This window comes from Gorilla gorilla, chromosome 21 (assembly GCF_029281585.2).
Source record: "Gorilla gorilla gorilla isolate KB3781 chromosome 21, NHGRI_mGorGor1-v2.1_pri, whole genome shotgun sequence".
Taxonomy (NCBI): domain Eukaryota; kingdom Metazoa; phylum Chordata; class Mammalia; order Primates; family Hominidae; genus Gorilla; species Gorilla gorilla.
This window is the reverse complement of record NC_073245.2, coordinates 25,424,871-25,442,241: the sequence shown is the minus strand read 5'-3', so window position 1 is coordinate 25,442,241 and position 17,371 is coordinate 25,424,871. Positions and strand designations below refer to the sequence as shown.

The 17,371-nt window shown below is 36.8% G+C and overlaps 1 protein-coding gene across 5 annotated transcripts in view; it reads right to left on the bottom strand.

Moving 5' to 3' along the window:
- The window catches only part of MACROD2 (mono-ADP ribosylhydrolase 2), a 2,087,937-nt gene that overhangs the window by 606,334 nt on the left and 1,464,232 nt on the right, over window positions 1-17,371 (bottom strand). For all 5 annotated transcript variants that reach the window (XM_055373553.2, XM_019017390.4, XM_031004864.3 and 2 more), the window contains exon 7: window positions 13,672-13,702. In XM_055373553.2, coding sequence (XP_055229528.2) covers window positions 13,672-13,702 — 31 coding nt within the window. The remainder of the gene's footprint in view (window positions 1-13,671; window positions 13,703-17,371) is intronic.

Below are 17,371 nucleotides of genomic sequence, written 5' to 3'. Positions count from 1 at the left end.
GTAAAGCCTTCTTCAAATAGTGAAGTATTTGTTCAATAGTATAGACAGAGTTCTAGAATCTAAGCGATAGCAGTGAACAAAATAATCAAAATCCCTGCCCTAAAAGAACTCAGAGACTAGTAGCAGGGCAATAATGACAGCAGTAGTTACAAGAATAATGTTACTATTAAAAATAATAGTAATAATAATTGTTAAATGTTTGTGTTTATACATCTGACACTATGATAAGCATTTTAATGCATTATCCAATTTAATCTTTGCAACAACCCCATGATATAGGCATTATTACCTATATGAACCTCATTATTAACCTCATTTTACATTATTAACCTCATATTAAAAAACCTCAATAATTATACCATTATTAACCTCATTTTAGAATTGAGGTTATTAAGGCCTAGGAAGATTAAGCAATTTGAATGAGGCCACACAGCTAATAAGAGACTCAGAATTTGAACCTAGATCTATCGGAGCCTGAAATCCATGCCCAAAGCCACTTTGATACATGCTCTCCTTCCACGATGTTCTTTGGTACTCTAAGAGAACTCTGAGGCGATGTGTACAGACTGACTACACACAGAGATACAAACCATGTTTCAAGAAACCTACATCACCGCATAGGCCAGCAGGACACCAGAGCCACCAAGCAAAAGTAGCTTTGGAGAGGCCTGAGAGAAACTAGGGGACCAAAGAATGGAAACAGCAAGGAAGACTAAAAATTAACTACAGAACACCACCGTTTTACATTTATAGTGCGTATATTTAGCTATGTAATTATGCTTAAATGAACTGCATCTAAACATCGTTCACAACAGCCAAAAAGTAGAAACAGTGCAAATATCCTGAATGAACAGACAAAATGTGGAACATTGATACAAAGGAACACTAATAAAAAGAGATTAATTACAGATGCTACGACATGGACGAACTTTGAAAATATTTTGCTACATGAAGGAAAGTAGTCACAAAAGATCACATAGTTTATGATTCCATTTACATGAAATACCCAAAATAGGCAAATCTATAGAGACCAAGTGTAGATTAGCAGTCGCCCAAGGCTGAGAGAGAGGGGACAGAGTGACAGCTAATGTGGGATTTCTTTTGGGCATGATGAACATAGATTATGATGGTGGTTGTGCAACTCTGTGAATTACAGTTTAATAAAACCGCTTTAAAAATTAACCACATCTAAAAGATTAGGCTCTATTTTTATTAACTGACTCTCCTGTTATCGTCTTAAAATCTGAATGAAATCATTCCTTAGAGTAAGTAAAAAAATAGAAACCAGGGTGTCATAGACTCAGTAATTATTGAATCCAGAGTATGGTCTCTAGAGTGGACAGAACAGGCCAGTAGTCTCCTTACATTGGAGAGCTGCTTATGTATTTTTTAGCCATGAAACAGATATTTATTAAGATTTACTCTGCATCCTGCTCTGAGCTAGGTGCTGGAATATAACAGTGACAGAACTTAGAGCCCAGTTTCATAAGCTAAGTCACAATTACCAGAATGGAAATCTCAAGTAAAGGGAAAGTGCATTTTACCAAAAATGCAATTGCTTAAGAAGATCTAGGAACATTTTGGTAAAACTGGATTGATTTAAAACATTTAGAAATGAAGTCAGGTCAATAAAGTACAAAGTGAGGCAATTTCATGTCGATTTTGTTAACTTCAGTTCAATTTGCAGTCACTTGTAGGAAACTCTCCCTGTTGTTCACGGCTGAAATGGGAAACAGGTATGAACTATTATCTTCAGCTCTAAAGATTCTAAGGAGACTTCCTTTGACTACCCAGGAGATTTAGATTCATATTCATATTATCATTTTCTCTTTCTCTGTAATATTTCCACTCAACTATGATCAGACTCTGCCCTAAACTCACATTTCCCCAGAGTTCCTAGGTACATAGGATGTTAATCCATATCTGCTCAGGACTCCTGGTATGTTTATGGATGACTGTGGCCCCAGAGCCTTAGAGTGTTGCAGAAACAAATTGCGACTGATGCCTCCAAGGATTTCTATGGAAATGGGCCAGAATTAGAATGTAATAAATAATGCAATTATGTATTCATTCTCAATGTATTGATTTTAGTTTCCACTGACGTATCTGAAAATTTTGCAAGGAGTTTTGGTACCAAAAAATGTAAACAATTGAGGTGAGGTCTAAATATCTAAATATAGTGTCTGACAACTAAAGATAGATCACTGTCCTTATGCCTTTAAAATTTCATACTTTCAAATTTGTAAGCACTCAGCATTATAAAGACATTTTAATAAAGTATATGCTATCAAAATTACCAAATATTCTTGCAAAGCAAGTACCCATTACGGGTGGCTGACACTGCCCCTAAACTAATTTATCTACGAGCAACCTGTGTGATTTAATTTGTTTTCTTTTCTCTTTGGGTGGTAAATATCTAGAAGTCCATCAAAATGTGATATTCCCTTCTTTCCATGTAATAGAATTGTAGTCAGATGTATAGACCCCAAGCTAGACTAAATTTTCCAACCTCCTTTGCAGACGTTGGTCACAAGACCAATTTCTCTTAAATGGAAGGTGAGTGGAAGTGATGAATGCTACTTTGAGTAGAGGGACCATTACATAGAGGGTGTGCTTGCCATACACACATCTTTTGCCAGCACCAGGGCGGGTAAGTAAATGAGACCAATACCTTCGGGAAGGCATTGACATCTTGGTAGATTCCTGGCTCCTTGAATGACAGAGTGGAACAAATCCTCCACAAGCAGAATGCTTCCTGTTAGCAGAGTGGTAAATAAACATTATATTCAATAAGCCAGTCTATTTCGGAGTCTTTTTGTTAGAAAAGTTTAAGTTCACCCTAACTAATACAGTCTTGTTCACATACATTTCACAATACATTTTTAAAAGAGTATCATTGACCAAAAAGGATTTGACATAAAAGTCATTGTCCTAAGGAGCTAAACACATTTGACTTCTCTAAGACCTGTCAAATTATTTTTGAAGTTCTTTTTGAAGAGGGCTATGTTTATTTACGCTTACCCTTTAGACACAAGTACGTACAAGGAGCAAGGAAAAGGAATGTCATTCAAGGCTAGATGAGAAAAACAAGCAAGGACATAGAAATTATTTCAGTGATCAAAGTCCAAGTGTGGACAATTCTTCAACACTCCAAAACAGTTCTTTAGAAAGAGCTTCTTAATAGTGCTCCTATTTTTCAAGGTACCTGAAAGATATTCCCAGAGTTACTGCTCAATGGATTGGCTCTGTAATTTCCTAGCATAGTTTTTCTATTTCCTTAAAAGGCTTAATGTTTCAATGTTTCGTCTATTCAGAAAATCATTTTTTAAAAATTATAGCATAACAATAAGTGATACATCTGAGGAAGGGGTGGGTGGGAATTCAGTGATGCCTTCCAGGCTTCAATCACATTTTTACCTTGACACAACTACAAGGGAGTGCACATCCAAACCCCAGAAACAGACAGTTGTGATCTTTATTACTTTTTGAATCACTTAATTATTTTTAATTTTTGCTTTCTTTAATTATTTATTTTTATATAATTAGAGGGCCCACATACAAGTTTCTTCCATGCATATATTGCATAGTGAAACACTTAATCTTTTAATTAAGTCCCAAAATTGTTCATCTGGAACAGAACATCAGGAAGACTGACACTGGTTTCTCACTGCCTCTGCATTCCAGAAAAACTAAGTTTCCAGGATTTTCATCTCTTTTGTCAGGTCCCCTACAGGAATCCTGCCCATGGGTTTCACTGCCATTTTTATGTACACTGAACTAGCATATTTTGTAGTTGGTCACTTGAGAGTACTTTCCAGAGTGAAGTTAGTCCTTTGGGTTCTTAGTTTGATGTCATTTTAATATTAAAGACGTGGGTAGGGTATGGAGAGCACGAGAGGAGTCTGTACCATATTTTCTGGGATGTATGTATCAATGTTTCTGTGAATGAGAATGTTAGCTAAACTTGTCTGTCCAAATGATAAGCACTCAGGGTTAGAAACAATTGAATAGCCAGAATTTTGCTGTCTGTCAAGTCGTCTCTCCACTGTCTCATAAGTGTTAGCTCATAAAGTGATATTCAAATGAGCTATGATAGAGATGGGCTTGGCCCCAGCACTGCATTTTCCCAAGGGAAGTAAGTTACACTGATTCTAATGTTACTTTGCTTTGCCAAGAATGATAACATTTCTTACAGTGGGAATAATTTGACAAGATAAAAAACTTAGGTTGCCAGAGCAGAGATTTTATGACAGTGAAAAGAGTCATCATTCGACCACCTGAGAGTAAGTTTTTAAAGCAAATGGAAATATCAAAGGGAAGAGAAAAAAGCCAAAGGAAGGAGGAGAGCCATTAGGGGGATACAAGGAAGGGGTGCATAATTTTGTCAGTTTTGCTCTGGTTCCCAATGCATTACATAAGAGAACTCTTCCTTCCTCTGTAAATATGCACAGCAATGATTGTCACACCTTCTCAAATCTGTCAGCATTTAAAGCTGATGAAGGGCATGCCCTTGGCATTGCCATTGCAGAATGTCCTAATTTTTTTCCAAGTCATGTCTGTGAATCTAGACAGATGTACTGATAAAAATATTTGCCAAGTAGATATAAGGTTAACATAACATTGCGCTGGTCTCCTTTTTACCAGTTAGAAGCAGAGCAAACTTGAATGCAAATGAGGGATTCAATTAGAAAGTTGCAGCCTCCCAGCATGTGGTGAATAGCAGAAAGAGACCAGGTGATCTGATAGAAACAGGCACTCCATGTTGATAACAAAACTATATTGGATAAACACAAGAGCTGCTTCAGCTAAGCTATGCTGCACTTCAATTTTTCCTCACATTTACAGCCAATAACTCAATGTCTGAAATTCCTTCCTCTCTACATATGCCACGTCATACCTGGAAAGCAAACTTGAAAGTTTTTCTTTTTTTCCAGGGAAAATATTTTCCAAATTTTTAAGTACTCACGGAATACACTTTTCAGCCAGGAGTCGATTTCTGTTAACTATATTGACTCTCATAAAATTGACTAAAATCATTTTTGCCATTCACTTCTCAGTAAAAATTCCATTGCCATGTATTATGTCTAGCCTCTTTTGTTAAACTTATTAGCATTAGAGTGTCCAAATAAGGCTCAAAGGGCAGAAAGCACGCATGAGATCTGAAATGTCCATCAGGGAGGTTCAGATCTGTTTAGAGACTGCTTTAGAGGCCAGTGCAAAATTTTAACAGGAATCTAGGGATTTCCAGCCCTGAAAGCCTCATCTGGATCTATTTTTCCAAAAGTAGCACAGGGCTTTCTTTGGTATTTGACCAAACGAGGCTTTTCATCCTGAGTGTAAGCAGGTGGTCTGGTGCCCTGTGGAACCATCCTGGAAACATCACGTTGGAGTAGCAACAGTGCTCACTCAATGTCAGAGTGGAAAAGTCTGGCCTCTTCCAGGGGAACTTCAAAGAAGGCAGCGTCTGCTCTCATCCTGTCTCCTCCTTAAATCAGGTTAATCACATGGAGGATATTCCTCAGGCTGTGCCTTACAAAAAGGCTCAGGTGGTTTCACTGCAATTGATGGTTTGTGGCTATAGGGCTGCAGAGTGAGAGAAAGCTAGGAGAGCTGCCAGGGTCCTGAGCACCCCCAAAGTACTGGCGCCTGGCCAGGTCCTCCAGACACACTGTGAGTGTGATGCTGAGGTCCGAGTTTCCAGGAAATGGGTATGCTCACTCTTGAAATTATCCTGTTATAAAATAATCTCAGTGATTAACGAAATCCATTTGAAAGGTAGCTGTGCCATCCTCAAAATTTCGTTATAGCAGAACTAGGATTACAGTGGACTTTTGGGGCATAAATCTAAAAGTGAAGGTAACTCCAAAGCAAACAGGTGTGTGAGAAATTGCAGCTACTGGAGAGATGGGCTGGGTCTGGGGTACATTGGGAGAAGTCAGAACAGGGCCTCCTGGATGGCCAGCTGACCTGTATGTTCCTGAGTGACCATTGTTCCATGGGCTGTAATAAACCACAAAGGGGTTCTATTTTAACTGAAGTAAAATGCTGTATTTAGTTTGGCTCTCTAACTGAATAAATTTTTGAGTTTCCATTTTACCTTGACAGGGTGGACACTGCCATACCTACAAATACAAACTTCCAGTTTGAGAATGCCTTTTAAAAACACATTTGTTTTTCCTAGAATAGAAATGTTTGCCCATTAAGAAAATACCAGCTGGGTAGCTTTCTTTACCTGTTATTTTGCCAATCAAGAATTCTGATTTCTATATCTTCAGTTAGGCAACAATTTGGATTACAATCACTGCTGTCATGAACCAAATATTTGCTGAGCTTCTCCTAGAGACACAGTGCTTTGCTAGGCACTGGGTGTGCAAAGGATATGCAGAAGTGAATTCCTGCTCTTTAAATTCCAAACTGGCTGTGAGCACAGAATATATAAACAGAAATCTATGGAGCAACATGAAGAAGCAGTTGATAATTGTCCTGACACAAATGCTAAAAAATTTCAGAAAGTATAATGACCACCAAGGGTTGGCATACCTAAGGAAGACTTCCTGCAGATCAAGTTTCAGCCTGTTAAACAAATTTACATGAGATAAACAAACAACCCCATTATAAAGCGGGCAAAGGACATGAACAGACACTTCTCAAAAGAAGACATACATGTGGCCAACAAGCCAATGAAAAAAAGCTCAATGCACTTATCATTAGACAAATGCAAATCAAAACCACGGTGAGATACCATCTCACACCAGTCAGAACGGCTATTCTTAAAAAGTCAAAAAATAACTGATGCTGGCAAGGTTGCAGAGAAAAGGGAACACTTACACACTGTTGGTCGGAGTGTGAATTAGTTCAACCATTGTGGAAAGTAGTATGGCGATTCCTCAAAGAGCTCAAAGCAGAACTATCACTTGACCTAGCAATTCTATTACTGGTTATATACCCAGAGGAATATAAATCATTCTTTTTTTTTTTTTTATGGAGTTTTGTTCTTCTTGCCCAGGCTGGAGTGCAATGGTGTGATCTTGGCTCACTGCAACTTCCACCTCCCGGGTTCCAGCAATCCTCCTGCTTCAGCCTCCTGAGTAGCTGGGATTATAGATGCCCACTACCATGGCTAATTTTTGTTGGAATATAAAATGTTCCACTATACAGACACATGCATGTGACTGTTCATTGCAGCACTATTCACAATAGCAAAGACATGGAATCAACCTAAATGCCCATCAGTGACAGAGTGGATAAAGGAAATGTGGTACATATACACCATGGAATACCATGCAGCCATAAAAAAAGGAGATTACGTCTTTTGCAGGAATACGGATGCAGCTGGAAGCTATTATCCTTAGCAAACTAACAGAGGAACAGAAAACCAAATACTGTATGTTCTCACTTATAAGTGAAAGCTAAATAATGAGAACTCACGAACACAAAGAAGGGAACTACAGATTCTGGGGTCTACTTGAGGGTGGAGGGTGACAGGAAGGAGGGGAGCAGAAAAAGGTAATGGGCACTGGGCTCAATACCTGGGTGATGAACTAATCTGTACAGCAAACCCTTGTGTCACAAGTTCACCTATGTGACAAACCTTCACATGTACCCCCAAACCTAAAATAAAACTTTTTAAAAATGTTTCAGTCTGCTTAAATGTGCTTGGCATGTTTCTGTTTGGGGCATGAGACAGACAACACTGGTGGCGATGGTATGTGCGAATTTGGTGTGTGTGCATTGGGGAAGAGGTGTTAAGGAGTAAGTTTCAGGAAGGGACCCAAGATTGGACCTCACTGTGCAATGGCAAGTTCTTATATTCATCAGATCATGTACATGAGGGTCACAGAAGATATAACCATGATGAATGGGTACCAAGAAATTTCTCAAACTATATTCTGAAGAAAACATAGTCCAGAGAAAGGTTGAAGATATACTAGTTTCTATCATCAAATAACTTCAAGAACTGCTGCAAATTAAATCCCCCTTTTAAAGATGCAAAGGAAAAGGCATATATAAATTTCTTAGCACACCAATTTACATCCTTAGCACACCAATTTCCCTCCCTCTCACACATTTTGAAAGCACTAGTTTATGGAGATATAGAAAGTGCCCATTGTTCAGGCTAGGAAGAGTGAACATCAATCTGCAAGCAATAGAATATGAGCAAAGGCTCCTGGGCAGATGGGAAGCACGCACCAAGTGGTATTTTAGAAAAACAATTCTAGTGAGATTTGGAATATGGAACAAGAAAGAAAAAGAGTGCCACCAGGAAATGATTCTAAAAACCTTCTCTACCTCCATTTTAGTATGACTTACAAAAATGTTGGGAGTTGTGTTTGCTTTGTAAAATTTTTCTTTTCAGCTATGGACCACTTTCTTTAAATGGAATATTACCTCAAACCCTAATAAAAAAAGATGAAAGAAAACTTACCTGGTTAATGAAGGAGGAGGAGGGCTTCAAATAAGAGCAAGAAAACTAGTCTGTAATACACAGATCCTGGGAAAGAAGCAAGGACTAAGAAAGCTGTAACTTCACCAGGGACATATGAAATAATTTTCAAGTTGCATAATGCTGAATGGTCTATAAACCATAAATGGTATGGTTTGGCTCTGTGTCCCCACCCAAATCTCCTCTTGTAGCTCCCATAATTCCTACATATTGTAGGAGGGACTAAGTGGGAGATGAGTGAATCATGTGGGTGGGTCTTCCCTTTGCTGTTGTTGTGATAGTGAATGGGTCTCATGAGATGTGATGGTTTTGAAAACAGGAGTTTCTCTGCACAAGCTCTCTTTCTGTCTGCTGCCATCCATGTAAGACGTGACTTGCTCTTCCTTGCCTTCCACCATGATTGTGAGGCCTCCCCAGCCTGTGGAACTGTGAGTCCAATTACCTCTTTCTTTTGTGAATTGCCCAGTCTCAGGTATTGCTTTATCGGCAGCATGAAAATGGACTAATGCAGGACATATGAAGTAATTTTCAAGTTGCATAATGTCGAATGGTCTATAAACCACAGAGACATAGAAATCTAAAGTTACTGAAACAGGAGGTTATGAAGCTAAAAGGAAAGTTAGGTTTCAGCCCCAGGGGGACTAACCAAAAGCAATATGGCACGCGACCTTTGTGTATATCAGTCTCACTTTTAAATTTACCAAAAAACAGAGGGGAAAGAGACAAGTAGCCAGGACTGAAGAAGTATTTTATTTGACCTAGCATTGTGAAAACGACTAAACTTGCCTGGTGACAGCCCTCCAAGCCAGCTAATGTGACTCACACTATTAATGCCATGCCTGACAATCTTCACTATTTCCCTCCCATTCGCCACAATGGTGTACTGAATCAGTTATTATATTTTGAACCACATTACTCTCTCTAGGGTGAAATCCCTATTCTTCACAGATTAAAATGGACCATGATCCACTCTAGATTTTAGTTAGTTCTTACTGTCCACTCTGGAGACTCTTTTGTTTTTGATATTTAAAAAGTTTACTTTATTAATAATCAAGAAAATGCAAATTTAAACCACAATGGGATAAAATTTCACACTCAGTAAATTGGCAACAAGTTTAGAGACTGGCAATACCAAACACTGGGGAGGACAGGGAACATGGTGATCTTCAAATGGAGTGGGTAGAGTGGGTAGGAGTATAAATTGATTCAATCACTTTAGAAAACAGTTTGGTATTTCACAATACAGTTAAACATGTCCATATAATATGATCTAACAATTCTTTTGTGTGTGTGTTTAAATTATTACATTGTATGTGGAACAAATAAATATTATTATTAAGTGAAAGATGAATTGTTAATGAATTATAGATACATAAATATACCATAGATCTCATGAGATACTTGAATACTTTTAAGTTATGGCTACTGTATTGGAAAATGTGTTTTCTTCTGCTTTTTTGTATTATAGTGATTAAGTAAAATGCCTTTTTAAACTTTTTTAAATTTTATTTTTATTTCAACATTTTTGGGGGTACATGTGGTTTTTGGTTACATGCATAAATTCTTTGGTGGTAATTTCTGAGATATTGGTGTACCTGTCACCCAAGCAGTGTACACTGCATCCAATAGACAGTTTTACATCCCTCAAACCCCTCCCACCCATCACCCTCAAGTCCCCAAAGTCCATGATATCATTCTTACGACTTTCCATCCTCATAGCTTAGTTCTAACATCAAAGTGAGAACATACAATACTTGGCTTCCCATTTCTAAGTTACTTCACTTAGAATAACGGCCTCCAGCTCCATCCACATTGCTGCAAAAGACATTATTTCATTCCTTTTCATGGCTGAGTAGTATTCCATGGGGTATATACATACCACATTTTCTTTATCTACTCATTGGTTGATGGGCATTTAGGTTGGTTCCATATCTTTGCAATTGTGAATTGTGCTGCTATAAACTTGCATGTGCAAGTGTCTTTTTCATATAACGACTTCTTTTCCTCTGGATAAATACTCAGTAGTGGATTGCTGGATGGAATGGTAGTTCTATTTTGAGCTCTTTAAGGAATCTCCATACCATTTTCCATAATGGTTGTACTAATTTACATTCCCACCAGCAGTGTAAATGTGTTCCCTTTTCACCACATCCACCCCAACATCTATTGTTTTTTGACTTTTTAATTAATGGCCATTCTTGCAGGAGTAAGGTGGTATCTCATCGTGGTTTTAACTTGCATTTCCCTGATAATTAGTGATGTTGAGCATTTTTTCATATGTTTGTTGGCTGTTTGCATATCTTCTTTTGAGAATTGTCTATGTCCTTTGCCCATTTTTTATGGGATTTTTTTTCTTGCTGATATGTCTGAGTTCCTTATAGATTCTTGGTCAGATGCATAGTTTGCAAATATTTTCTCCCACTCTGTGGATTGTCTGCTTGCTGATTATTTATTTTGCTGTGCAGAAGCTTTTTAGTTAATTTAGGTCCCAATTATTTATTTTTGTTTTTGTTGCATCTGCTTTTGAGGTCTTAGTCATGAATTCTTTGCCTAAGCCAGTGTCTAGAAGAGTTTTCTTCCAGAATTTTTATGGTTTCAGGTCTTAGATTTAAGTCTTTGATCCATCTTGAGTTGATTTTTGTGTGAGGTGAGAAATGAGGATCTAGTTTCATTCTACTTGTGGCTTGCCAGGTTTCCCAGCACCATTTATTGAATAGGATATCCTTTCCCCAATTTATGTTTTTGTATGCTTTGTTGAAGATCAGTTTGCTGTAAGTATTTGGCTTTATATCTGGATTCTTTATTCTGTCCTGTTGGTCTATGTGCCTGCTTTATAGGAGTACCATGCTGTTTTGTTAGTTATAGACCTGCAGTATAATTTGAAGTTGAGTAATGTCATGCCTCCAGATTTTTTTTTTTGCTTAATATTACTTTGGCTACGCAGGCTGTTTTTTTGGTTCCATATGAATTTTCAGCTTTTTTTTCCTAGTTCTGTGAAGAATGATGATGGTATTTTGATGGGAATCTGTAGGAAGTATGGTCATTTTCACAATACTGATTCTACCCATCCATGAGCATGGGATATATTTCCATTTGTTTGTGTCATCTCTGAGTACTTTCAGCAGTGTTTCATAGTTTGCCTTGTAGAGATGTTTCACCTCCTTGGTTAAGTATAATCCTAAATATTTTATCTTTTTTTTTTTTTTTTTTTTGCAGCTCTTGTGAAAGGGATTGAGTTCCTGATTTGATTCTCAACTTGGTTGTTGTTGGTTTATAGCAGTGCTACTGATTTCTGTACATGGATTTGGTATCCTGAGACTTTCCTGAATTCGTTTATCAGATTGAGGAGCTTTTTGCGTGAGTTTTAGGGTTTTCTAGGTAAATGATCATATTATAGAGAACAGCAACAGTCTAACTTCTGCTTTTTTGACTTGGATGCCTTTTATTTCTTTCTCTCGTCTGATTGCTCTGGCTAAAATTTCCAGTGCTATGTTGAAAACAAGTGCTGAAAATGGGCATTCTTCTCTTGTTCCAGTTCTCACAGGGAATGCTTTTAACTTTTCCCCATTCAGTATGATGTTGGTTGTTGGTTTGTCATATATGGCTTTTATTACTTTAATGTAAGTTATGCCTATTTTGTTGAGGGTTTTTAACATAAAGGATGCTGGATTTTATCAACTGCTTTTTCTGCATCTATTGACATGATCATATTGGAGCCTCTAATTTTATGGTCCTTCCCTATTTTCCTTTACTTTTCTGTTTTCCTTTCCCACCATCCCCCTACTTATAGTATACCATATATATTACATCAATTCCCTTTTTGAAGCTCTTAACACATTACCATAAGATTCTCAGAAGTAAAACATACTTCAACTCTCTGACAAGGTAATAAACATAGAAAATGATGTATATAGTATTGGTGTAGGCATTAGGTTTTTGTTTTTTTGGCAAGGAAAATCAAGATTGCAATGAAAGAACATTTTCATAATAAAAACCATTTCTGCAATGAAGTTTGGTTTGACTCTACATAAGGCGAAATAAAGAGTTAGGGTATTTGCCAGGCATAACTTTGTACATAACACTTCCTTTAAGCAAATATTTAAGGTTTGTTATTGGGCATTTGTGAGGCAGAAAGAATGGCCATGATGGGGATAATTGTGCAGATGGTCTAGTTTAGCCCCCTCCAGCCCAGTGCTCATCCTGTTTCCACAAAGACAGGCTGTAGGGGAATCTGGAGAGGAAGAAGGCTTAAATTGAAGGAGGAAACCTTAAATTTTTAAATAGTGTGACAAAATCCTTTCCCACTTAATTTGGTTCAGGCCTACATTTCTCATTTTATTTTGCTCAAGACCTTCAAAAGAAATACCAGATGAAGAAAAAAAGTAAAGCTCCTACCTTTGACATCAATCTAGGTAGTCCTTCATTGTAATAATGAATTTAAAATATATACATATATATTAGATTTTTACATATTTTGTGCTTCAGCTGACAGCTTCCATGTGAGAAGTTTAAGTTCAGAAAGAATGTAATCTATTTTACTTAGATCAGAAAATCTTTAACATTATAAAACAGACTTATTAATGGTCTGAAAAAAACTACAAAAAACGTTCTTGTAGGTAGGTGGAAGAATATTTAGAGAGCTTTAGGCTAGTGAAAGCAAGTGATTAAAAAACATTTTGCTTCCATCTGTAAGTGAAGCATTCACTACTTAAAACAATCCATCACTATGCAGAAAAAAAAAATTTGCAATTTATTAAAATTCTTCATATTTAGTAAAAGTCACTTCTTTGGACTTTTTTAAAATTTGAAAACACAGATATATGCATATGTATGCATTTTAATTTTTCTATTATTTTGTAAATAGCAACAAAATAATGATACTGCTAAACTCTATGTACACTATGCTTTCTACTGAGAAGAAATTTGATTTCATTAAACAAAGCAATATTAGAAGTCAATCCTACTGGAACCAAATTTTTTGTTTAACAAAAGACATCAAGCCACAATGTATCAAATAATTTCATGTGATACCCGATATAACCAAATTCAAGAACCCAAAAGAATCTGAATAGCCTCATGACATTCTTTAATGGGATTTGACGAGCAGTTTTAGTCTCTAAATCACAGCAAGATATATTCATCAGAGAACCTCTTATTTTTTCACTGAATCTCTGCATTTAACAGCAAAATAAAGAAATACAAACATCATCAAAAGCTGTATCACTTACCATAAATGCCTGTTGAGATGCAGGGAAATGCCTGTGAATAAACCACAAAAATAACAATGAATATTAAAGAAACAACTCTACTCAACATCATCTTTCTCAACATCTATTTTGTTTGATAATGGGATGCCCTCTACTTACATATTCAGAGCTACGAGTTGGAGTAGGGGACACTGGAAATGGGGATATTTGATTAACTGGTAACTGTTCCCTATCAGCAGTTACATCAGCTCACAAGAACCAACTGCTAAGTTTTCAGGAATCTTGTGAGGCAATTGTTAAAGTTATTATTAAGAAATTAAATTATATAAACCTACAATGAAATTAATTATATCAAAACACAGATAACCAATAGTCAGAACTCATCCCTTTCTAATTACTTTGCACATTTGACTATTACCTATGCTCTTGAGATTATGTGTGTCTGTCGTATGTGTATGGTAAAATACTACACAAGTCTCTCTTTCCAGCTCCATGGTACCTGATGTCACATCAGTTGCTTAAAATCTGAAAATATCAATTAACATTCATGACCCATATTGTGGGACAGTTAAAACCACAGACTGGCTATTGATACACATTTTAGGTAAAATTCAACAAAAGCATTCTGTGAAAATCAAAAAACTATTTAGAATGTGTAATAAAGAGTATTACGTATATTATTTATTATTATATGTAAATTGTGTGCTACATGTTCTTTATGTCAGTACAATTTAAAAGAAGCTTATATAATATATACCCCTTTTTTGACAGCCAGTCTTTAAACATTTACCAGCACAGTACTGCTTATGCCATATTTTGCTTAGCAGTGTTCAGAGAATTTCATTGAAAAAAAATGAATTGACAAATATAAATGTACATTTTACTCTAAATTAGGCTTTCTAGCTCTAGAAAGTGGTCTGGGTATGGCAACTTTCTCTGCCAAGGGATTTCTGTGTAAATTCAACCAAGTTGTTTTACTCTTTCTGGTCTGTATTTTTCAATTGTAAAAGGAAGATAATGCCCACCATACAGAAATGTGTTGTGGACTATTGGTGGGAATGTAAATTAGTACAACCTCTACAGAAAACAGTACGGAGATTTCTCAAAGAACTAAAGATAGAACTACCATTCCATCCAACAATCTCACTGCTCAGTATCTCCTCAAAGGAAAAGAAATTATTATTTTTTTAAAAACCTCTATTCCTACATTTATCACAGTGCTATCTATAACAAGAAAAAAAAATACAATACAAATTCACAATAGTAACAATATGGAGTCAACCTAAGTGTCCATCAGTGGAGAACTGGGTAAAGAAAAGATGGTAGGTGGAATACTACTCAGCCACAAAAAAGAATGAAATCATGCGTTTTGCAGCAATATAGATGGAACTAGAGACCATTATTTTAAGTGAAATAACTCAGTCACAGAAAGACAAATACTGCATGTTCTCATTTTTAGTGGTAGCTAAAAAATGAGTACACATGGACATAGAGAGTAGAATAATGCATTGAAGACTCAGAAAGGTGGAAGGAGGCAAGGGGTGAGAAACTACCTGAAGGGTACAGTATATGTACACTGTTAGAGTGACGGTTACACTAAAAGCCTAGTCTTCACCATTACACAGTATATTCATGTAACCACAGTGCACTTGTACCCCCTAAATCTATAAAATAAAAAGTGAAAAAAGAAATGTGCTGTTGGAATTAATGACAGAATTTTTTTTTTAAGTTACCGGCACTATGCTAGAATCTAAAAACTGCAGCTGCTATGGACCATAATAACTAACATTACTATTGAGGTCAATAATAATAAAAGATCTAAGTCCTTTTTGTTTATATCTTTTGGCTAAATGTGTACTGCCTTTTATTTCTATTAACACTATTGCATAGCCTATGTTTGTTTATTCCCTTTGCATGATGCTCTATTAAAAACGTCAAAATTTATGTGATTTTGTTTCAGAGAGAGTACAAATTGACTTTGTTAAGCTCAACTGTATGTCTGTAAAATGATATATGCTTTTTTCTGCTCCTGTGGAAGCCTTTACTATTAATAGTAAATTCTACTGTTTATAATGAGAAAGTAGAACAGTTTCTGGAACATAGTAGCTGCTCTTTTTAAATTAAATTTATGAGTCAATGCTTTGATTCTGACGGTTCTTGAGGTGCCAATAACATCTGAAGAATGTTCTTAAATGACTTAATCATTCAGTGATACAGATCATGAAGCAACAGTGTAACACAAATTCTGAAAGTGATGTAGTCTCTTTACAGGCATTCACCAACACTATCAATAGGCGTTACTCTCCGTATGAAAATCAACTGCAAGCTTACTACATGTTTGTTACGATTAGAAAGGACTCAGAGTTCAGGAACAGTCTACTTAAAAATACAAATCAGAGAGGATTCAGATTCATCCCCATATTTGTGCCATTCCAGTCATGTTCCACTGTACCTTTTAAGTAGGATAAAAGTGAGTTTACAGCTTGAGCCCCAGGAATTCCATGGGAGCAAACTGAACATGTGAGCATCATGTATCTCATGTCTGGAGAGAAAAAAAAATGTTTGAGAACCTCTGCATTGAGCCCTCAAGGTGTAGGGAAGGCAAGATTTTACCTCCACCTTCTTAGAGTTTTTCAGTTGTGGCTGATAATTAAACTGACACAAGACAGATCAACAAGAAAAAAAATACAATACAAATGTATTTAATTCAAGTTGTATGTGGCATTGGAGGCTTCATAAGAAAATGATGACTGAAAGATGCAGTTAAAGTTAAACACATACACTAAATTGGACAAAGAGTAGTAGATTATGAAGATGTGACAAGGTAAAGGGGCTTGGGCTAGGGTAGTTAATTGGGTGAAGTGACAAGAAAGACAAGAGTTAGTTTAACGAGGTGTGTTTGGACAGATTTCCAGTGACCTCAACTTCCCATCCTTGATGATAAGAATGACACTTTTCTTCTAGTACAGGGAGGATATATTTCACGTGGAAATTTTATCTCCTGCTTTTAAAAAGGACTGCAAGAGAGTTCTTCTTGCACCTGCCCTTTTCTTACGTGCCTTTGACTCAAAATAGTCAATGTGCCAGAGGGGCATATTTTCGGGTTGTATGTTCTGAACTCTTTCAAAGGGAAAGCCAGAAGATAGCAAAATGTTTTCAACAAGATGGCCCACTTTAATTCACATCTTGGTGTCCTTCCAATTCATAACGTGGATAAGTTTACTGAAATACTCTGAGCACTGCTTTTTTCTTTAGTAAATGGAAACTCTGAGGCCTGCCTCAAAGCGTTTGTAGGAGGAGTAATAGAAATAAAGAACATGAGCATTGTGTCTGAGAAGTAGTAATATCTTGATTAGTGATGACTCCTGGCATGGATGCTGTGATGTCCACCAGGTTCTGTTGCTCCAGAGCAAGGCTTCCCAACCTCAGCACTATTGATATTTTGGACCAGATAATTCTTTGTTCTTGGAGGCTATGTGCATTGTGGTAAGTTTAGCAGCACCCCTGGATGCTACCAGCTAGATATCAGTAGCATCTCTCCAGTTGTGCTAATCAGAAATATTTCTAGACATTGTCAAATGTTCCCAGGGGGAAAAAAATCACCCCTTGTTGAGAATCACTGACCTGGAGTCTAGGACCTAGAACCCAGCAGACAGCCTTCAACTATCAACCTTTTCAAGGACTGCCTCAGCTATAAAAAGCCACCTCACCCAGAATCATG